Source organism: Epinephelus fuscoguttatus, linkage group LG6 (genome assembly GCF_011397635.1).
Source record: "Epinephelus fuscoguttatus linkage group LG6, E.fuscoguttatus.final_Chr_v1".
NCBI lineage: Eukaryota > Metazoa > Chordata > Actinopteri > Perciformes > Serranidae > Epinephelus > Epinephelus fuscoguttatus.
The window spans coordinates 40,089,456-40,112,798 of NC_064757.1; the positions used below are offsets into that span (position 1 = coordinate 40,089,456).

Sequence of the window (23,343 nt, forward strand, 5' to 3'; positions counted from 1 at the left end):
AGAAAACAGCACAGACATCCACTTCAGCGTGTAAATAGTCAAACCCACTGATTAGGAAAAAATGAAATGTAAAAAAGGGAATGAAAAATAGTAGTAATAATTGTCTACATTATACTCACACAGATAAAGTCGAGGTGCAAACTTTGCTTCACACACTATGACATATATTGTATGTATGTGATGTGTGCATGGAAACAATATCAATGAAAGAGTACCAAATTATGTTGTGGAATTAACCGATGTGGTTTAACACCTTTTGAATAGATAGAAAGCCATCAACTGAAAGCGGAAAGAAAAAATAAATCACTTCCACTGTCGGAGCTTAAAAGTGTGACACATAGCGGAAGTAAACAACACACCCGCTGTCAGCGCTAGCTTTATGGATGTATTAGCTTGAAGATGATATTGTAGTCGTACCGCAGATGATTATTTAAATTCTTATTAAATAACAATGTCTTCAGTTGAGTATTTGAGAGAGTTTATAAACGAGAGACTAACTGCAGCTGCTGAAGAAATATTCGGAGTTTTCCAAAAAACTATCGTCGAGTATGAAGAAGAGATCGACCGTCAGAGGAGACTGTTGGATATCGTCTGGAAACCTCAAATAAAGTTACACAGCATTGGTGCGTAGAACTTGTTCTTTACAATACTAACATATGAGTATGACATATAGGGTCATTACAGTCTTAATGCACACTTGTTTTATTGATATGCTCAGATGTCTGTGTAGCTACCATCACAGTGACGTTAGCATCCTGTTCCTTTTGTTGTGTGTCCCTCCAGAGCTCCCACAGCAACATGTCTGTAAGGAGGAGGAGGTTCTCTCTGAGCAGCATCTCTGTGTTCAGGAGAGGAACTCCAGTGTGGACCAAGAGGAGCCAGAGCCTCCACAGATTAAAGAGGAAGAGGAGGAACTGTGCACCAGTCAGGAGGGAGAGCAGTTTGTACTGAAGCAGGAGACTGACGCCTTTATGTTGACTCCTGCTTATGAGGAAAGTGACCACAGTGACGATCATGCTCTGAACTTTATCACTGATGAAACTCAGAATGTGGTGGAGGACAGGCCTCTTAACTACATTTCAGTTAACAGCTCTGTGGCACCAGAACCAAACAGTGACCACCAGCTCCTCTCTCACAACTGTCAGAGCCCAGATCAGGACGGAGGAGAACATGGAGACTCAGGATCGACTAGAAATGCTGAGGCAGTGCTACACACTCAACAACACAATAGCAACAGTCACACTACTAATGTAACTAGCCCTACTGTGTCTACACCTCAGTGTAGTACTTGCGCAGTTAAAAAGTCTTTCAAATGTGACACATGTGAGAAAGCCTTTACGTGTAAATCAGATTTGCGTAGACATCTCTTAATTCACACAGGTGAGAAGCCGTATTCATGCAACACCTGTGGGAAAAGATTCAATCAGAAATCAATTCTGAAGGCTCATGCTAGGCTCCACACAGGCGAGAAGCCACATTCATGCAACACCTGTGGGAGGAGATTCTGTCGGGCATCAGATTTGAAAGCACACACAAGGATCCACTCAGGTGAGAAGCCGTTTTCTTGCAAAGTATGTGGAAAACATTTCAGATCTGGCTACAACTTCAAAGTCCACTTGAGAACCCACACAGGTGAGAAGCCGTATTCTTGCAGCACCTGTGGGAAAAGATTCTGTCGCCCGACGGTATTGAAGGCTCACATGAGAACACACACAGGGGAGAAGCCGTATTCTTGCAACACCTGTGGGAAAAAATTCTGTCGGACATCCGATTTGAAAATTCATACGAGAACACACACAGGGGAGAAGCCGTATTCTTGCAACACCTGCGGGAAGAAATTCAATCAGATGTCAATATTGAAGGCTCATATAAGAATCCACACAGGTGAGAAGCCGTATTCCTGCAAAACCTGTGGGAAAGATTTCAGATCTAGCAGTCAGTTGATTGGCCACGTGAGAAGAAACCACTAACCTGATATTTTTCTCTGTATTACTGTATTTATCGCAAATAATGTACTGTACAGTAAATAATAATGCAGCCTTTAAAACCAAGAAAAGACAACAGTTGCGATATCCAGTCTCATATCACGGATTGACTGCCCAGCCTTACCCTGAAGTCTAAGGCCTGCAGGTGGGTGTGACTGACATTAGGGGTGTTTTCACATGTAGTCCTTTTTAAGCAAATCAAACTCAGTCCTCTTAAAGTGCACCAAAAAGCGGACCAACAGAAAAGGGACTCAGTTCTTTCTGTGTTCACATTGTCGTTCCTTTCTGGTCAACTTCACCTATAATGGGGCCTCAGTCCTCTTTCTGTTCACACTACATATAATATCTATTGATATAGTTTTGTTTTTAATTTGACGTGGCACTGCAGTGTGGTTATGAAGCCCCTCACTTTCAGGTGAACTTATAATTGTAGGAAAACCTTGGTGTGTCTGTGCTGTAGACTGTTGCTGTTTGATGAATTCTACACTCAACATCTGGGGACGTGCAGTATCTTCCGTGGATGAAACTACTCCTCATCCTGTGTTCTTGCAAGCGTTACAGGCCGACATGGTTTTGTCTGTTTTTTCAGGCGTCCCAGGTCAACAGTATGTGATCTAGAGGGCTAAATAAAATGGCAAAGAGCAACGTGAACCTGGAGCGCTTTGTGTTGACAAGGCACAGGTTAAGTGAACCGTACTCAGGTGGTCTGAGTATGGTTCGCTTTAAAGGGGTCTGAGTTCTCTTGGGGTGTTCACATATGTGCAAAAAAATGCTGAGTCTCTGCTCTGAGTCGGTTAGAAAGCTAAAAAGGTCCAAGCGTGAAAACACCCCAAAAATGAAAGTAGTCATAGTGAAGAACATTTCTCTCAGAGTTATAACATGCAGGTGTTTTAATGTTGCAGCTCACCAGCTGGAGGTTAAGTTAAAGTATGATGCGATACTGTTTCATAGTTTGATCAGTGGAGATGCCTCATATTGAGTGGTGGAGTGTAACTATATACTAGAATACTGTACTTATGTAGAACATTGACTGCGGTGAGGTTAACTTTAAGTTGGATATTCATCACATTCACTTGGGGTCCAGCGATGTCAGATTTTCAAGGTGATGGCCTCATCATGTAGTAGCTAGCTAGTTAACATTACACGATTTTCACCCTGATTTTGCGTCGCGGAGACTATCATAATTTTTTGAGTGTTCATACCTGGCGACATGTGTTCCTGTCATCGGGAGTCTTGGCAACTGCGTTATGGCCTGTGTGTGCACACCACAAGATTTCTCCACCGAGCCCTCGCCGACAGAGCCCCAGATAACGCAATGACGTCACCAAACTTGGAGACGACACATTGTAAAGGCATGGATATTCTTCCCAGTGTTGAATCAGATCTGCCTCCAGGGCCTGGGTCCAAACACAACGCGCTCCCCGTCATCCTGTGGACGCCGCCATTGTTGTTGTTGCTTGCCGGCTTGTCAGTGTTGCCAGATCTTGGGAGAGAAACAAGCAACCAGGGCTATGGAAACAAGCCCAAAAGAAGCGACGGATATATATAGAGGGAAAGGCAACGTTTAGAGAACAAGCCCAAATAAGCAACTCCACTTTAGAAACAAACCCAAAAAAACGCAACCCGACTACCAGTATTTGTAAGCGTATCCCGCCTCTCATTGGCTGATGCTCTTTGTCAGTCGTGTCAGACTTCTCCAGTTTTCTAGCATGCCAGATATCCAGTCCCAGTCTCAGACGTGGGGGTGACTTGCTCGTAGGCTTGTTCACACATGAGGACTCATCATGGCAGACTATCTGCCGACTCAGCTCCGACCCAAGGTGGCTCTCAAGATCCTCTGCGACGTCAAAATCGTGGTGAAAATCGTGTAATGTGAACTAGGCTTAAGGGACCATAAATATGTTACTGTTTAAAAACTGTTTATTCAGTATTCTCATGCTGACTTGCCCATATTAGTGAAAACTATGAATAAAAATATGCACTACCTTGGTCTGATGTAGCTCAATTATTTTGATTGTTAATGTGTAATTAATTTATTTTACAGGAATATTTCTATATAGAATAATGGCCGCTAACATGTCATGTGATCCAGTGCCTCTTAATCAATAACAGAGTGTATCAGGACACTGGAAAAGAGGTACAGTTGACTTTAGGATATGAAGACAAAAATGAGCTGTGCAATATGACTGATGGGACTATGATGAACAACAAAAGCCAGTTCAATTTTCTTTTGGAATGAAATACAGTTTAATCACATTTTCTTTGAGAGTGGGTGCTCAATTAAATGAGAGTAATTGGTCATGAAAAGAGTCATTAGTTTGAGCTCTGCATGTCAAATGAATGCAACTGGAGGATTAGCAGTAAGTCATTTTCTTACAGTGTTCTTCAAGATGTTAAACCACCTGGGCCCAAGTTTACTATATGATTGTGAATGTCACTGTAAATGGTTCATATGCAGTCTGAAAGTATTGTTGTCATTGATGATAACCAGTTTCTTTACTTGCACTTTACTGGGAGCACAGTCTGTCTTTGCTGTCCTGTAACACACAATTAAAGCTTCTGTTTCAACCCACCTGTTGATAGTTTTAATAACAGCTCCAAGAGCTTAAGCCTCCCACACCCTATCATCATTTACTCTGCAGCCAATCTACCTGTAGATAGTGCTACAGAGCCAGCTAGCAAAAAGCACCACTCAGCCTTGACCTCTTAATCAGAATCAGAATCAGCTTTATTCGCCAAGTACATGTGTACATACAAGGAAGTTGACTCCGGTCGACTTGCTCTCAGTGTACCAGAATTGACATTAGTACTCAAATTTAGGCAAGTGGAATATACAGAATATACAATATACAACAAAACTATACTTCAAATATAAAAAAAATACTTAAAAAAAATCCAATGTACAAGGATGCAGTGTTGTTTGACCTGCCACTCTGTGACTGTTAGGAGTTCATCAGAGCAACTGCCTGGGGGAAGAAACTGTCTTTGTGACAGGTGGTTTTGGCCAACAGTGCTCTGTTGCACCTACCGGAGGGGAGGACTTTAAAGAGATTGTGTCCGGGGTGTGAGGGGTCTGCAGGGATGTTTCCTGCTCGTTTCCTGACCCTTGACCTGTACAGGTCCTTGATGGAAGGAAGATCAGTCCCAATAATCCTCTCTGCGCACCTGATTGTCCTTTTCAGTCTGTTCCTGTCCAGTTTGGTGGCAGATCCAAACCAGACGATGATGGATTTGCAGATAACAGACTGGATTATGGCTGTGTAGAAAGTGATCGGCAGGTCCTGAGGCAGGTTGAGCTTCTTGAGCTGTCGCAAGAAGTACAGCTTCTGCTGGGCCTTTTTCCAGACAGTGTCTATGTGGGAGGTCCACCTCAGGTCCCAGTGGAGACTGTGGTACCCAGAAACCTGAAGGTGTCCACAGCAGACACTGTGCTGTTGAGGATAGTGAGGCGGGGCAGAGTCGGGGGGGCTTCTCCTGAAGTCCACTGTCATCTCCACAGTCTTGAGCGGGTTCAGCTCCAGGTGGTTCTGAGCATACCAGACGACCATCTGCTCCACCTCCTGTCTGTATGCAGACTCATCACAATCCCGTATTGACAGTGGTGTTGTCCGCAAATTTCAGAGTTTCACAGAAGGGTCCCTTGAGGTGCAGTCGTTGGTATACAGGGAGAAGAGCAGTGGGGAGAGGACACACCCCAGGGGGGCGCCAGTGCTGATGGACCGACCCAAACTCTTCCTTTTAACCTCAACCAAATGCATTCAGTTTTTTAATCTTAAACATTTTTGTCTAATCCGTTTATATATTTTTTTACACCTCAACTAAATGTGTCCAATGAAATTTGGTGGGAGAAAATTAAGGGAGGATGTGGAGAGGACAGTGAGCAAAGACAGCTTTATATTGCTTTATATGAATTGTGTGTGGACAGAAATGAAGTTTAATAGAAATGCACATGGAGTCTTAATTCATTTATGAAAATAAAAATGTGCATGAGAGATTATATCAAGGTATGAAATAAATGATGAAATAAATATGCTTATACAAGCCTAAATCAGTGATAAAATGTCCTGAAGTTTGGGGGTCAGTTTACTAAAAAGGATATGCGATGCCTCCTTGACATATTATATAACTGTCTTTACTAATCAAATGAATAGGCAACTTAAGTATAACAGGAATGTCTAATTTATTGGGCTACATTTTTTTGTAATTAATGGCAAGAAAGCATGCAGAGGAAGGAAATTCAAAAACTGTCTCAATCCCCCCTTAATTCACCCTTTCACTAATAAGTACAGTGACAAATGCGTGTCGGTAAAGAGCACCATAGTTCTTTAAGGTATAAACTGATGTTCACTCTTACTAATGTTAAACACACGAATTTTTAATAAAATGCCGAAAGCGGAAAGGAAAATTATTCCACTTCCGCTGTCGGAATTAGATAGTGGGACACCCACCGGAAGTAAACAACACAGGCGCTGCTACAGTTAGCCGTGCGGACGATTTGAGTTAGCTTGAAGACGGTGATGAATCCCAGACCTGGATAATTATTTATTTTATAATTAAACAACGATGTCTTCAGTTGAGTATTTAAGAGAGTTTGTTAACGAGAGACTAACTGCTGCTGCCGAAGAAATATTCGGAGTTTTTAAAAGGACCATCGTCGAGTATGAGGAAGAGATCGACCGTCAGCGCAGACTGTTGGATATCGTTTGGAAACCCGATATAAAGCTACACAGAATAGGTGAGTAAAACTATATTTATTTAACAATACAAACCCGTTATTTCACTTAGAATTGCTTAAATGCAGACTGTTAAAAATTATTTCACATCTACATTTTGTTCTCCACCGTTACGTTAGCATCCTGTTCCTTTTTGTCCTCTGTCCCTCCAGAGCTCCCACAGCAACATGTCTGTAAGGAGGAGGAGGAGGAGGTTCTCTCTGACCAGCAGCTCTGTGTTCAGGAGATTAACTCCAGTCTGGACCAAGAGGACAACGAGCTTCCACATATTAAAGAGGAGCAGGATGAACTGTGCACCAGTCAGGAGGGAGAGCAGCTTGTGCTGAAGCAGGAGACTGATGCTTTTATGGTGACTTCTACTGATGAGGAAAGTGACTACGGCGAAGCTCTGAACTTTAGTTTGGATGAAACTCAGAGTGTGGTGAAAGAAAAGCACCTAAACTACATTTCAGTTAACAGCTCTGTAGTGCAAGAACCAAACAGTGACCACCTGCTCCTCTTTCAAAACTCTCAGAGCCAAGATCAGGATCAGGAGCACGGAGACTCCGGACCGACTAGAAATGCAGAGGCAGTGCTACACACTCAACATCACAATAGCAACAGTCACACTAACAATACAACTAATCCTACCATGGTAACATTTCACTGCGATATTCAAACAGGTAAAAAGTCTGTAAAATGTGGCACATGCGGGAAAACTTTTAGGTGCAAGTCATATTTGCAGAGACACCTTTTAACCCACACAGGTGAGAAGCCGTATTCTTGCAACACCTGTGGGAAAAGATTCAGTCAGACATCAATACTGAAGGCTCATACAAGAGTCCACACAGGTGAGAAGCCACATTCTTGCATCACCTGTGGGAAAAGATTTCTTCGGATATCAGATCTGAAAAACCACGTAAGAGTCCATACAGGTGAGAGGCCATATTCTTGCAAAATGTGTGGAAAAGCATTTGCTCGCCACAGTTGCTTGTTGGTCCACATGAGAATCCATGCAGATATGAAGCCACATACTTGCACCACCTGTGGGAAAAATTTCAGAACGAGCGGTCAGATGACACGCCACCTGAGAACCCACACAGGCGAGAAGCCGTATTCTTGTAGTGCCTGTGGGAAGAGATTCGGTTGGCCATCATTGTTGACGGCTCATACAAGAATCCATACGGGAGAGAGGCCGTATTCATGCAAAACATGTGGGAAAGTTTTCAGACTTAAAAGTGCCTTGAAACTCCACATGAGTACTCACACAGGTGAGAAGCCATATACATGTTTAACGTGTGGGAGAGCTTTCAGTTTCAGTACTAACTTGATCAGCCACACGAAAATCCACACAGGCGAGAAGCCATTTTCCTGCAACATCTGTGGGAAAGACTTCAGACGTAACTATGAGTTGAGAGTCCACACGAGAAGAAATCATTAACCTCATATATTTTATGATTACTGCAGTACTCATATTTCTGTTAACAGTATTTCTTTGAAACAAAGAAAATCTCCCAAATCTTCGAAAAGACTTTGTATATAAAACAAATTTCATCCTGAAGTTTCAACTATGAGCAAATTCTGTTCATCAAGGCTGCAGATGGATGTGACTGACATCAAAAATGAGTGATGAACAGTTCTTTTCAGAGTCAAGTTAAAACATGCAGGTGTTTTAGAGGTTAACTTAAGCCCCGTTTCCACCGAGCAGTACTGTACAGCTCAGTCCGGTGTGCTTGTTTTCCGTTTCCACTGTGAAAAGTAGTGGATGGTACCGATGGAACTGTTACTAACCGTCCCCATGTTTGGTCCTTCCTCTGTTGGGGTACCTAGCACACAGATCTGGTACTGAAAGGTGGGGCTGTGAACACTGCAGTCTGATTGGTCAGTAGTGGACGGTCACTCTGCTCAGGGCTGAATTGTGTCTGGTTTTGAGGCTCATGTAACCACTGTTCATACTGTGGAGAGTTTTATTAGTAAACTGTAACTATAAAATGAAAGGATGTTTTGCTGCCTCTCACAGCAGCTGGAGACTGAGAAAAAAAATAGTTAAACTCACTAGGCTGACTGCCGGCACCTTTTAAGGTGGAACATTACCTTGCAATGTCACTCAATGCATGAGTTGACAGCATAAATCATGCAACACACCTCTTCTCCGAGCTCTAATTAATTTCAACCGAAACGTCATATATCCCAATCCTCACTTGGACAAAAAAAAAGCTTGCCTGAGAAGGACTAAATGCACAAACCCGCTATTTTTAAATATCCCATGGAGAGAGACTCTCACTGCAGCCTGTTTCATTTTGTTCTGAAAATGTCATCATGCAGTCTCGTGCTGTGGATGATAAACAAGGTGCAGACTTCAATCTGTGTCACCGCTGATGAGGAAATACAGCGAGTGCTGGACGGAGCAGTGAGTGACAACAACCCCGCCCACATTTAAGAGGACTGTTTGTGGTGGCAACCCGAAGTAGACCGAGGGCCTAGGCACCATCTACAATCTAAAAGATTACTTTTTGTTCCAAAAGTACCATACCGAAAGTGTTTGGTGGAAATGGGACTTTAAAGTATGATTTGATGCTGTGTTTTTATTTGATCGGTGGAGCTGTGTAATTACTGTACTTTGGTCATTGTGTCAATAAAGTGGGAGAGTTGCTGCCTCAAGCAAAGGAGTTCAACTATCTTGTGGTCTTGTTCATGATTGAGGGTAGAATGGAGTAATAGATGAATACACAGTTTGGTGCAGCGTCTGCAGTGATGCAGGCGCTGCGCTGGACCATCGTGGTGAAGAGAGCGCTGAGTCAGAAGGCAAATCTTTTAATTTACTGGTCCCAACCCTCACCTATGGTCATGAGTTTCCTCTGTGGCGTGGCTGGGCTCAGCCTTAGAGATAGGGTAAGGAGCTCGGGGTAGAGCCGCTGCTCCTTAATGTCGAAAGGGGTCATTCGAGGTGGTTCGGGCATCTGATCAGGATCCTCCTGGGTGCTACCCTTTAGAGGTGTTCCTGGCACGTCCCACTGGTTGGAGGCCCCGGGGCAGACCCAGATCATGCTGGAGGGATTACATATCTCATCTGGCCTGGGAACACCTTGGGGTCCCCCAGGAGGAGCTGGAAAGCTTTGCTGGGGAGAGGGACATCTGGGGTGCTTTGCTTGGCCTGCTGCCCCCGCGACCCGGCCCCGGATAAGCGGATGGAAATGGATCGATGGATGAAATCTGCTTAATCTCCTACCTTCTGTTTTCTCAGGGTACTAAACCCACTTTCTAAAACAGGGCCCAGGTGTGAAGTTAATATGACCAATGTTCATACAAGTATTTATATGTTTATGCTTACAGTTAATTAATGACGTGTAAATACTTTCAACAGTGACGTTAAAACTGTTACAATAATCTGCTGAATCTGCCGCTGTTGTTTTACTTCAGATAAAGTCTTACCAGCGTCTGATTGGTTTGCCCAGTAGCATGTTCAGGAGGTGTTGTGAAGCTGACAAATGTGTAGAAGAGTAAAATGATGCTGAAGAAAGTTAGCCGTCTCCATGTTGCTGTTATTGCTCAGTAAGAGTCATCCAGCCACCACGTATCTAACTCAAACATTACTCTATTAGTTACTTCTATTCCTCTGTAACTCTGATCAGCTCCTATTAGTGTAGTATAAGTTTTCAACAGGGTTACTATCAAATACGTAGCCTGTTATATTTCAAAAAATAACCTTCCCAGCCATGGTCGAGGGTACTGATTGACAGGGCTGACACGGAAAACCATGCATCCCTGGCCCGAGCAGACCACCTGGGAGGAGCCGGATGTTGACACAGGGAGAGGGCCCCCTGCTGCCATGTGAAAAACTGAGCTCAACAACTGCCACATGCAAATGGTACACATCAAGGGAGACAGACATGACGCTGCTCTGCAGGATGCACAATTTGCATGCAGCTGCCACAAGGTACAAAATAAACACAAGCAAAACAAGTTGCAAAAAAGCACTTACCTAGTCAAAAAGCAAAAGGGCAGGCGCTTGGGCACCACTTGGAGTCTATCTGTGCACATGCATGTTACACATTCTGCCTAATTATGAGTGCCTCTTTCTTTAAGCATTTTTGCTTGTAACACTTCACATACCATGAATTCCTCCACCAATGCTTTTTTGTTGTTTGTTGTTCTTGTTTTTGTAGCTGTTGTTCTCGCTGTTTTTTTTTTGGTGCTAAACCATTATCTGCAAAGTGACAAAAACACTTAAGAAGGTGACACCAGAAAGGAAGCCCTGCGGCTGTAAAGTGAGCTCCAGTTGGTCCAGCTGCTTAACACATATATATACTTTGCAAATAATGCTCATGTACTTTTACTGGAGTAACATTTTGAGTACATCATGAATTACACGGTGGTATTTCTACTTTAATAATAATTATGATAATAATACAACCTTTTTTTTTTTTAATAGACCGCTTTTCAAAACAAAGTGCTTTACATGGTTGATCCTAGGTTAACACAAAAAAATTACAATACAAAGAACAATAACAATAAAGATAAAATACCATCACTGAAGCAGATAAGCATGTAGGTTGCACATCAAACGGTTAGAATAATACAAAAATAAAATAATGCAACAACCGATGATAATACCAGATAATGTCAAGAAAAATAATCAAAGAAGACATATAAAAAAACAGTGTGCTAAAATAAATAATAATAAATGATAATAAGAAGCTTTATTTATATAGCATCTTTCAAAACACAGTTACAGTGTGCTGTACAATAAAACTAAACACAAGAAGAATAAAACATAAAGCACGTCATAAAATATCACCTAGAAAAGTTAAAATAAGGAACACCAAAGCTAAAATCAAGATAATAAATGGACATTAAAATCAATAAGATAGCAATAAAATAGGCAGACATACAGTCAGGATATGCTTTCCAATAGAGGTATGTTTTTAGGAGAGAATTACAACTTTTATTTTTGCAAAATTGTTGTCCACAAAGTGACAGTCATTCTAGTTAAAAGTATAAGTTCCACCGAAGTAATTTGTTTATTTTTACCCTTGGTTTTTAGCGCACAAGGTTTTAATAAAATACCACGCGTTGAAAGCGAAAAGGAAAATAACTCACTCCCACTGTCGGAGCGTAACAGTGTGACACCCACCGGAAGTAAACAGCATTCCAACTGCTGCTAGCTTTAGCCGTTTGCGGTTTGCCAACTGGAAGAGCTGTAGGGCGATTTTGTAGTCTCGTGGCGCCGATAATTCCTTATTTCTAATTAAACAACGATGTCTTCAGTCGAGTATTTGAGAGAGTTTGTCATCGAGAGACTAACTGCTGCTGCTGACGAAATATTCGGAGTTTTTAAAAGGACCATCGTCGAGTACGAAGAAGAGATCGACCGTCAGCGCAGACTGTTGGATATCGTCTGGAAGCCTGAAATTAAGTTACACAGCATTGGTGTGTGAAACCTGTTCGTCAAAATACCATCAGATGAGTGTGATTGATATGATACTAATTGTCTATACACGTGCTTGTTGTATTTATTTGCTCAGACGTCTGTTTCTGTGCCATAGCAGTGACGTTAGCATCCTGTTCCCTTTTGTTCTGTGTCCCTCCAGAGCTCCCACAGCACCATGCCTATAGGGAGGAAATGGCTCTCCCTAGCCAGCAGCTCTGTATTCAGGAGAGCAACTCCAGTCTGGACCAAGAGGACCAGGAGCCTCCACAGGTGAAAGAGGAGCAGGAGGAACCCCGCAGCGCCCAGGAGGAGAAGCAGCTTGTACTGAAGCAGGAGACTGACGCCTTTATGTTGACGCCTACTTATGATGAAAGTGACCACAGTGACGATCATGGTCTGAACTTTATCATTGATGAAACTCAGAATGTGGTGGAGGACAGGCCTCTTAACTACATTTCAGTTAACAGCTCTGTGGTACCAGAACCAACCAGTGAGAGGAGCTGGTTCTTCTCTCACAACTCTCAGAGCCAAGATCAGGACAGAGGCGAGCACGGAGACTTAGGATCGACTAGAATTGCAGGGTCAAAACAACAGAATCAACATTACAAAAGCAACAGTTACTACATTAATATAACTGACCCCACTATTGCAACCATTCACTATAATACCCACACAGGTAAAAAGTCTTTCAAGTGTAACTTGTGTGAGAAAGTTTTTAGGTGCAAGTCAGATCTGAAGAGACATCTGAAAATCCACACAGGTGAGAAGCCGTATTCCTGCAACACTTGCGGGAAAAGATTCAACCAGCCGTCAATACTGAAGGCTCACATAAGACTCCACACAGGCGAGAAGCCGTACCTTTGCAACACCTGTGGGGAACGATTCTGTCGATCATCTGATCTGAAGGCTCATATCAGAGTCCACACGGGCGAGAAGCCGCATTTGTGCAAAACATGCGGGAAAGATTTCAGATCAGGCAGTCACTTAAAAGTCCACATGAGAACTCACACAGGTGAGAAGCCGTACACATGCCAAACATGTGGGAGAGCTTTCAGACTTATTGGTCACCTGATTGGCCACATCAGAACCCACACTGGTGAGAAGCCATATTCTTGCAAAACCTGTGGGAAAAATTTCAGACTCAGTGGTACCTTGAAAGACCACATGAGAAGAATGCACTAACCTAAATCTTTGTCATCGTATTATTGCGTTACTCATATTCCTGCGATCAGTATTTCTTTAAAACAATCATAATCTCCCAATTTTTTTTTTGAAAAGACTTTGTATATAATGCTGAATTCACCCTGATGTCTCAATATGAGCTAATTCTGTTCATCAAGCTGCAGATGGGTGTGACTGACATCCAAAGTAAAAGTTACAGTGAAGAACATTTCTCTCCAAGTGTTAAGTTATAACATGCAGGTGTTTTAATGTTGCAGCTCACCGGCTGGAGGTTAAGTTAAAGTATGATATGATACTGTATGGTAGTTTGATGCCTCATATTGAGCGGTGGAATGTAACTACATGTACTCAAATACTGTACTTATGTATAACATTGAGTGTGGTGAGGTTAATTTTAAGTTGGATATTCTTAACACATTGTCTTAGGATCCAGTGACATCACATTCACGATGTGTTGGCCGTAGGAGGACGTTAGCTCACCTTATCATGCTTACCCAGTGGGGTTGACGAAGGGACCATAAATATGTTACTGTTTAAAACTGTTTTTTTCTCTCAGTATTCTCATGCCAACTTGCCCATACTACATAAAATTATGTTTAAAAATTATGCTAAATTGCTCTAATGTAGCACACTTATTTTGATTGTTAATGTGTTTCTCATTTATTTTACATAAATATTATTTATAGAAAATAATGGCACCATACATGTTATGTGATCCACATTTAATTTCAGGATACAAAGACATACATTATCTGTGTAATAACACATCCTGCCTTGACTCTAACAGGAATATGATTAAAAAAAAAAAAACGCCGGGTCAGATCTTTTTTGAACAAATTACAGTTTAACAAATCTTTTTCTTTTATTGATATTTGTGTTACATTTAAAATACAATCTCGTCTCTCTCTTAGCCCAGCTGAAGTTCAGTGGACACTCCTGAAGGCAACTAACGATTAAGTGTATTTATTGAGCTCTGGCTTTAAGGCGTAATATAAACTCATTCTGACTTCTTTTGTCTCGAAATGGACAGTGAAGATGCTGTTTACAGTGTAGTGTGGTGTGAAAACAATTATTAACAGTTACTCTGCTGGATATGATTGTGTTCATTTGTATTGTATATACTTAATGCACTATCGCCGTTATTTCAATAAACTCAGATCTCTTTTACTTATCTTTGTTGTGGCTATTATTAAATGATTTACTTCTGCATTCCTGTTATTCTGAGTGTGGTGCTGATGAGGTGCCTGGAATCTAATGTTCAATATTGATGTATTACGGTACTTTAATGTTAGTATTGCAGGAGCAGTTTCAGGGGTACTGACTCTGTACAATTCTGAGTAATAAAGTAATAAAGTCAAATCTATGTATTACTCAGTGCTCATAATCTTGCAGCTTTGGGCTCTTTAACCTTTGTGCTGCGCTAAGATAAATACTTCCTACATATTTACCACGACCACAAATTGTCAAAGGACCATATGTTTCACACTCTCAACTTCTGATCAGTTCCTCCAGTTTTTTTGTTTCATTCCTTTTTATTAAAATGTTTTTATTCATTTTATTTTTTTTAAGTTTTGTGTGCAATGTCAGATTTTAATAAGTCTTAATTTCGTCCTATGACAAAAAAGATGTCATCCCACCCAAAAGTTATTATTTTTTGATCAGTTCCTCCAGGGTTTTTTGTTTCATTCTTTTCATTAATTTGTTTTTAATGAAGTTAAATCATTATGTAATCGGATATTAACCCTTTCCATGTCTGTTTGTATCATATACCACTAATTTACATATGTTAAAGCAACTCAAATGGCCAAAAACTGGCCAAAAAGGGCACAAAGGTTATAGCAGTGATGGGAGGAGGACATTGGAGAGCAGATATTGGATGAGGTGAGGCATTACACTATTCAAGAAATTTATCCATCTTCTATTTTTCTGAGATACATTGTTGTTCAAACAACGACTCCACTGGTCCAGAGCACAGTTGGCTAAGATCAGCAGACATACTGAAGCTTCGTGCGACAGGTGTAAACAGTCTTCAGTCACTTGATGTCACATGTTCTGGTCATGTGTGAAAATATTTCATTTCTGGGATTTAATATTAAAAACTTTTTCAACAATATTTGGATGGCTGGTTGTCACATCTATGTACATAGCATTATTTGGAGAAATTCCTCTAGATGTTGACTTCAGTAGAGCCCAAGCGGATGTTGTCTCTTTCTGCTCACTTCTGTCCAGAGGGCTCATCCTGTGTAAATGGAAGGACTCGTCACCTCCAACATATGGGCATTTGATCAAGGATGTTACGTATTATTTACAACTGGAGAAAATCTTTTGTTTTATTATATTATCACTGGCACGCTTCTTTGCCACCTGGTAACCACTTTTAACTTTTGTGGCAAATATGGAGGCTGAAAAACTGTAATTTAACACGCTACACTCCCCTACTTATGCCACACAAGCTAATTAATTTGTCGTCATGTTTCCCTTTTATTTATTTATTTTTGTCTTCTCTATCAGATGCCTATGACTCATCTGGCTTTCTCTGGTTGTTCCTGGGTTGATGGGTGGGTGTGTGGGGTGGTCTTTTTGTCCTCACTGGTTCTGTGTCTGTTTATTAATACTCTGTATATCCTTATTGAATTACAAATAAAAAATACCTTGCTTAAAGAAAAAAAAAGTATAAGAGAGTGCTACATTTGAATAAAATGCCATCCGTCTAAAACAGAAAGAAAAAACAACTCCATAGTCAGGAGTTCTGCTCTGCAGTTCTACGGCTGTCAGTAACAATCTGGTTGCCAGAGAGCCCAAAAGTGGATTTGGAGCTACATGTGGGCAGAGTAAAGAATAAATGGGTAAACCTTATAAATTAATACTACTGCCTTATGGACAGCTGGTACAGGGAGTGGCTTTTAATCCTCACACATGGGTCAAAGATTTCAGCAACTGATGCTACAGGAGCCACATAGGTCAGGGGCTGAATGTCAAGATCAGCAAAAGAACTTTAAACTATTTAAATGTGTACATCTTGGAGCTGTATGCTATTTTAATGACAGTTCAGCTTGAACAGGTTCATCCTCATAAAATCTTCATATGCAGGCACTCATTGTCTCAAATCAGAGTATCAGGTCTGGTGCGTCCTAGAGTCGCCTGAGCTAGTTTATGAAATCTTGCTCGCACTTAATTGTGTAAGAAGGTGGGGTAGTGACGGGTAGGTGGCATGAAAAGCAATGAAAAGGTGGCGAGGACAGCTGTTCAAAAGAGAGGCATTTAAGCAGAATCATACAATGAAACATTGTCCTCTGTTTTCAATCAACATTTTGAGGTTGAGACAGCTTTTCAGCTGACTTAGTTAGCGTGCTAGCTGCGCTAGCTAATGCTGGCAGCCATAAACAAACAACTATGATTCATTGTATGTTAATTGTGCTATAATTTAAACAAAGAACACATTTTCTCGCAGTGGCCTCTCTAAAATGAGCAGTAGTTTAAGTTACCATATTCCAGTATAATCAGGGGGTTGATACGCAGACGCTAGCAAGCGCTAGCATAGCTACTGTAGCTAGTTGAAATGTTGATGACTCCTACTACTGTAAGGTGATCAGCTGAATTTAAAAACTGATAAGCTTTTGACTGACAGGTGATTGTGAGCCTCTGATATGTCAGGTTGGCCAGAATAAGGACCTGTTTACACGGTTCAGTATATTTATGAAAAGGGTATTTATCTTTGCGCATCATTTACACGTAACCGGCGTTTTTCTCAAGGAAAACGGAGATTTTCAAAAATGGCTTCCAAACATTTTTAAAAATATTCGTTTCTGTGGAGACGTGTAAACAGGATAGACAGAGATTTTGGAAAACAATGACATTGCAACCCAGTTCGCGCATGCTCATTAGGCACCCGGTAACCACAACAACAATGGCGGATATATGCCGGGTTGTTTACGTTTTGTTAGCACATTTGGGACTACTTACAAGCTTACAAATGAACTTAGCACTGCTGCATCAACATCACCGCTTCATCGGCACACAAAGCTGTCTGCTGTGCCCAATGTTAGTAAGTGCATAGCAGCTAACTATGCTATAAGGTTAAAATATAGTTTATCATTGTTTTTAACAGTAGTGCCAAGAGGGAAAAAAAATCACTGCGTGTGCATGCCCAGAACGTTCTATGGTGTTAGACCTACTGGCCTGGCATGCTAATTGCAGCAATAACTGCCGGTTTTGTGCTTTCGTGTAAACAGGGATATCGTTTTCACAACTGACTGTGTAAACCTGGAATTTTTTTTTTTTATAGGATGAATAAAAATCTGTTTTTAAATGTATCAGTATCCGTGTAAACAAGGCCTAAGAAAAGGACAATTTAATTTGAAGAACACGACTACCATTAAATTCAAGTTAAAAGCCTAGTCCCGTGTAAATACTCAGTCCGTTTTACTGGCCGGACTGGACCCTTTGACGCACCCGATCTGAAGCGAAGATGACGCAGTAATGGGCTACGTCCGGAAGGTGGCAGCAATGCGAGGTCGGCCAGCTGCCGTAAATTTCCACAGAAGAAGAACTCACTTCCGCTGCCGGAACTTAACAGTGTGACACACAGCGGAAGTAAACAACACAGGCTAGTAGCTGTTAGCCGCAAGATGATATTGCAGTCGTAACGCAGATAATTTCCTTAATTTATAACCGAGCAACAATGCCTTCAGTTGAGTATTTGGGAGAGTTTGTCAACGAGCGACTGACGACTGCTGCTAAAGAAATATTCGGAGTTTTTAAGAGAATCATCGTGGAGTACGAAGAGGAGATCAACCGTCAGCGGAGACTGTTGGATATAATTTGGAAACCTGAAATAAAATTACACAGGATAGGTGCGTAAAACTTTAACGTTAATTTAATGACACAAAACAGAAAAAATCAGTCACATATAATCCCGATTGTTTAAATATAGACTGGCAATAATATGCTATTTGGAAACCCGAAATTAAGTTACGTAGGATAGGCGTGTAGCACCTTTTCTTTTAAGTACTCACACAGGACGTGTGAGATCTTAATGGTTCAAATACACACTGGTTGTATTTATTTGATAATATGTGTTTCTCAACCATCACGTTAGTATCCTGATCCTTTTGTTGTGTGTCCCCCCAGAGCTCCCACAGCATCATGTCTGTAAGGAGGAGGAGGTTCTCTCTGACCAGCAGCTCTGTATTCAGGAGATTAGCACCAGTGTGGACCAAGAGGAGCCAGAGCCTCCACAGGTTAAAGAGGAGCAGGAGGAACTTTGCACCAGTCAGGAGGGAGAGCAGCTTGCACTGAAGCAGGAGACTGACGCCTTTATGTTGACTCCTACTGACGAGCAAAGTGACCACAGTGAAGATTAGACTCTATATTTTAATCCTGAAAAATGTCTGAGTGCAGAACAGACAGAGCTCTCTGCTAACGTGTGTAGCAGTTGGCTGAAAGACAAATCTGACTGTGATAACTGTGAAGAATCCAGACCAAACGGAGACCACAGAATCTTCTTGCACAACTCTCACGTGGCTGAGAGCCATGATCAGAAAAGAGACAAGCATGGAGAGTCGCCTACGAATGTAGGGCTAAAACTACAGAATCAACATCACAAAAGCAACAGTCATTACGGTAATACTCACACAGATAAAAGGCCTTTCAAATGTGGCATGTGTGGTAGAAAATCTGAAGAGACACCTGATAATACACACAGATGAGAAGCCATACTCTTGCAACACCTGTGGAAAAAAATTCAATCGTAATAGTGGCTTGGTGGACCTCATGAGAATCCACGCAGGTGAGAAGCCGTATACTTGCAACACATGTTGGAAAGGTTTCAGATCTAGCAGTCAGCTGATTCGCCACATGAAAACCCACACAGATGAGAAACCGTATTCTTGTAAAACATGCTGGAAAGATTTCAGAACTAGCACTCACTTGATACGCCACATGTAAATCCACACAGGAGAGAGGCCGTATGCCTGCAAAACATGTGGGAAAGATTTTGGTTCCAGCACTTACTTGATTCGCCACACAAGAACACACACAGATGAGAAGCCATATTCTTGCACCACCTGTGGGAAAGATTTTGGACCTAACGGTGACTTGATAGTCCACGTCAGAAGAATCCACACTGGTGAGAAACCATACCTCTGTAAGATCTGCGGGAAAAGATGCGATTCGTGATTCGTCTGATTTGGCAAAGCATAAAAGATCATATAAAAGGACGGGAAGCAGCCTTGTATTTGCTAGATATGTGGGAGATGATTCAGTTCTCGTGGTTCATGGTAAAAACACACAATAATTTACAGAACTGAGGAGCCACATGGTTGCAGCACTTAAGGAAAAGTTTAACATGAATCATGTTCTTGGCGGGATATTGGCAGATATTATTAAATAGACTTGGCTTGGGAATTTCACCAGGACTTGCTGCTCCAAAAATGGTATTTACACATCATGGCCTCAGTAACACACAGGGGCCAATGTGTATGAGTACTGTCATGTTTCATACTTAAAAACTACATTTCTCTGAGAGTGATGTCATGTGTTTACTAACATTTTAAATGCATGGGTACTACTGTATTGTGTGTGTTAATTTATTATTTTTTAAAATGTCTTAACTTTCTTCTGCTGTTTTTTATGTAGTCAAGTCAAGGTGTATATTGTTGTGCACCATTAAAACAAGTTCTCCTGTACAATGAAATTATTCTCTTGATTTCCACCCTAAATGCCTTTTATAACAATTCCACACAAGGTATACAGTGGAAAAATATGAATACAAGAAGACGAGACAAAAGATAAAAGATAAAAGATGTTAGGATGTTAAAGTTACATAGAATAGGTGTGTAAAACTTGAATGTGCTTTAGGAAACTAGTAGAGGACTGTGTCTTTAAATGTATGCTTGTATTTATTTGCGCAGATGTCTTTTTTGTACTCAGGGTAACATAAGGCCATAAAAAGTCTTAAATCCAGATTCGATGCGTCTTAAATATTTTTGGTCACATTACCGTGAATGTTTCTCCAGCCTGACAGACACAAAGGCTGTTACTATCATTGGAGAGACCGAACATTTGCAGTAGCATTTGTGACAGCGATGAGATTTAATGTGTGTTTTTACATCAGACACATTTCATATATTAATCCATTCAAGTGTGAGGAAATATTCTTGCAACACCTGTGGGAAAAGCTTCAATCAGAGACCAGTATTGCGAGCTCATATGAAAACTCACTCAGGTGAGAAGCCATATTCTTGTAAAATGTGTTGGAAAGATTTCAGGATTAGCACTCACTTAGTTCGCCACATGGGAACCCACTCAGGTGAGAAGCCATATCATTGCAACACCTGTGGAAGAGATTTCAGATGTGAACTTGATAGTCCACATTAGAAGAATCCACACTGGTGAGAAACCGTACCTCTGCAAGATCTGCCGGAAAAGATGCTGTGGCCATGGAGATGTTTTCACCAAGAGGGCTTTAAATCACACGTTTTATCGTGATACAAATTCATATCAATTCTTCGGAAAGCAATACGACATTTGCTGATATCACAAAGTCTGTCACAATATGATTTCACCTCGCTTTAATTCAGGCGCCTGCGATCGATATGAGACGATGTTAAATATCCTTATTCTCTTGTTCTTGGCTGCTTACCATTGTCTGCCTGACACTAAAATCAGAAAACACATCTTCAATCTGAGCCTTAGTCTGTAGGAGGTTTCAGCCCTGTGGAAAACTTTCTGTGCCAAAGACTGTGCACCCTAGACAACCCAGCTAATTCAGACCGGTAGCCCTAACTTCCAACATGATGGAGGCCATGGAGAGGATCATTGCCAACCTAATCCGATTAAGGTATTTTATGGTTACTTTCTTTTCACACCACACATAGTTCTACTTCAATCAATCATTTATTTGTCACAAGGAATTATACAGGGTACAACTCACATGGTGATCCCATCAGTTCCTTTAACTTGTGCACTGTAATTTAGTCTTCTTACACTGTTGGCTGCTGCGTAATAAGTGTCTGTGTTTCCTGATGGTTGTGGTAATCCATGGTTTATATAGCAGTGAAGTCTCAGGGCTGCTGTGAAACTGTGCATACTTAGGGCAACAAAAAGGTTAATCTTGGGTGTGTGGGTACAATGGACAACCAGGACAGACAGGACGGCAAACAAGATTCAGTTTATTTAGGACGTTCATGCACAAGGAGAAGGGTTAAAAACAGCAGCAAAACTTTGATCAGTGCCACTGAAAGGGGAGCTTCACAGAACACATACAGACACAGACAGATTACTACCAGGTGTGGTGAATCAGCCAGCTGGTACCACTAATTAAATGAGATCAACCCTGAGGAATGACCTGTCCTTTGAGTATTGTACTATTCTCAACATCTTCAAACACCAGTGTATGACAGCAGAGCCTTTACAAATGTACAAAATACACAACTATACACAGAATAACAAAAAGGAGAAAGTACAAAACATGACACAGCATATCCAAAGGGCCCATGCTGGTAATTATAGATGTCTATAAAAGTTTAGGAGTTTAGTTGCCAGATCTGAATGTCTGCAGTCAGGGTTAACTACATCAGTGCCACAGACACTGAGTGCAGTGGCTGGATGTTTGACCTCCTGAAGTGTGTAGCTTCAGGGGATTTTGGATCCGCTCCATGAATAGATCTTCAGTGTTCATTGATTCTGGTTCTGAGTTACTGGCTGGTTTTGCCTTTATATTGCAGACCACAGGGACATGAAAGAAGGTAAATAACGTTAGTGGAACGACAAGTAATAAGTCTCATAATCCTGTTTTGTTTTTTGTTGATATGACTGACAAAAGTGTTGGCTGTCTTGTTATTTTGGCAGGAAGTGTAATGGCGACGAGGAAAAGAATCCCACACCAGCCCCTATCCACCGTAAAGCAGTGTGCTATAGTAATCTATGCAGTACCATAAATTATAACTGTATGTGTTCAGTAAAGTGAAGTACTGACTGATGCATTGATAATAATGTACGCTTCAATCATAATATAACACACACTGAGATTCTTTGCAGGAGGCCTACAGGCTCTTGATTTAACAAACCAATCTCAGTCAATCTTCCCGTACTTTTACTTAAGTAAAGGCTCTGAATATGTCTTCCACCACTACTCTAGATATACATGTACATAATTTCACTTTAAGCGTGTTTATGTCCATGTTTTTTTTTACTTGTATTCCAAGTTCGTAAGTGGCTCATTCATTCTCTTGTCCTCTGCTCGGAGGATAAGGCGCTCCCAGACCTCATCGTCTCTCTAGTTTTTAACATTTTCAGCCGCTCTTCTTTTCCATTAAGTTAGCTGCTAACTGCGACTTGCTGCTTTTTAATTCTCCCAGGACTGGGCTGCACACAAAATGTTGTCAAAACATTACACCTGTCCCGTCCTGCTGGTTGTCCTGGTACACAGAAACTGATCTGCTGCTGACCTTATGCCGAGACATCTCTGTCGCCCCATTTCACAATCATATCTTTTGTAAAGCACAATGAGGCGGAATAACGGCGTAAAATTCCTCCCTTGAACAGGCAGTGTAACAGGGGCTGAAGACAAACCGAAGATATAACCTTGTTGGCTGAGGTAATAAAGTTTTACATACTGTTGAAGAGTTGTGCAACTTGTTTCATTTTGATGGAGCTGTATTGATTTTCAGACTTGTTTGTGCCTCACTGTGTGTGTTCTTAAGATTTTGAAAACTGTGATTCCTGTCAGTGCAGGTGAAGAGTGCTATATATTTAGACCAACTGAATGAAATGAGCACAGTTAATTTCTTGTTGGCTGAAAAATAATAAATGTTGTAAAACTGGTTTAGTGGCATTTTGTGAACATTTCTGTTCTTTATTTAGTGAAACAAAACATGCAAAGTCATAATCTTTTACACATTTTGCCAGGTATTTTGGTTTTACCAAGACACCAACTGTCCATACAAGGCAACTATCCTGTGTCAGGAAGGAAATATTTAGCTCTGAAACACATCGTCACACCTCCATCTGCTGGTGACTAATGTACATTTCG

The 23,343-nt window shown here is 41.2% G+C and overlaps 3 protein-coding genes across 5 annotated transcripts; all 3 read left to right on the forward strand.

Moving 5' to 3' along the window:
• Window positions 1–264: 264 nt before the first annotated feature.
• On the forward strand, window positions 265–4,432 carry LOC125890114 (zinc finger and SCAN domain-containing protein 2-like). The gene is made up of 2 exons (XM_049578592.1): window positions 265–623; window positions 784–4,432. The coding sequence occupies exons 1-2, from the start codon at window positions 452–454 to the stop codon at window positions 1,968–1,970; spliced, it is 1,359 nt and encodes a 452-aa protein (XP_049434549.1). The 5' UTR covers window positions 265–451; the 3' UTR covers window positions 1,971–4,432.
• Window positions 4,433–6,442: 2,010 nt separating this feature from the next.
• Window positions 6,443–19,988, forward strand: LOC125890098 (gastrula zinc finger protein XlCGF57.1-like). 3 transcript variants are annotated; one of them, XM_049578574.1, is made up of 3 exons: window positions 6,443–6,720; window positions 6,871–6,911; window positions 18,473–19,988. In XM_049578574.1, exons 1-3 carry the CDS (start codon window positions 6,549–6,551, stop codon window positions 18,671–18,673), a joined length of 414 nt encoding a protein of 137 aa, XP_049434531.1. In that variant the 5' UTR covers window positions 6,443–6,548; the 3' UTR covers window positions 18,674–19,988. The 3 variants fall into 3 exon arrangements, with proteins under 3 accessions (XP_049434531.1, XP_049434530.1, XP_049434532.1); XM_049578573.1 differs by lacking the exon at window positions 18,473–19,988 and having other exon boundaries at window positions 6,871–9,386; XM_049578575.1 differs by lacking the exons at window positions 6,443–6,720; window positions 6,871–6,911 and adding an exon at window positions 17,898–18,163 and having other exon boundaries at window positions 18,441–19,988.
• LOC125890123 (zinc finger protein 286A-like) lies at window positions 11,845–14,481 on the forward strand. The gene is made up of 2 exons (XM_049578607.1): window positions 11,845–12,127; window positions 12,289–14,481. Exons 1-2 carry the CDS (start codon window positions 11,956–11,958, stop codon window positions 13,308–13,310), a joined length of 1,194 nt encoding a protein of 397 aa, XP_049434564.1. The 5' UTR covers window positions 11,845–11,955; the 3' UTR covers window positions 13,311–14,481.
• Window positions 19,989–23,343: the final 3,355 nt, after the last annotated feature.

What these genes read in the sequence shown, in the direction of transcription:
- LOC125890114 (XM_049578592.1), top strand. Translation starts at nt 452, where the DNA reads ATGTCTTCAGTTGAGTATTTGAGAGAGTTTATAAACGAGAGACTAACT. An exon ending in AATAAAGTTACACAGCATTG is followed by an intron (nt 624 to 783) that starts GTGCGTAGAACT and finishes GTGTCCCTCCAG; the next exon opens with AGCTCCCACAGCAACATGTC.
- LOC125890098 (XM_049578573.1), top strand. Translation starts at nt 6,549, where the DNA reads ATGTCTTCAGTTGAGTATTTAAGAGAGTTTGTTAACGAGAGACTAACT. An exon ending in TATAAAGCTACACAGAATAG is followed by an intron (nt 6,721 to 6,870) that starts GTGAGTAAAACT and finishes CTGTCCCTCCAG; the next exon opens with AGCTCCCACAGCAACATGTC.
- LOC125890123 (XM_049578607.1), top strand. Translation starts at nt 11,956, where the DNA reads ATGTCTTCAGTCGAGTATTTGAGAGAGTTTGTCATCGAGAGACTAACT. An exon ending in AATTAAGTTACACAGCATTG is followed by an intron (nt 12,128 to 12,288) that starts GTGTGTGAAACC and finishes GTGTCCCTCCAG; the next exon opens with AGCTCCCACAGCACCATGCC.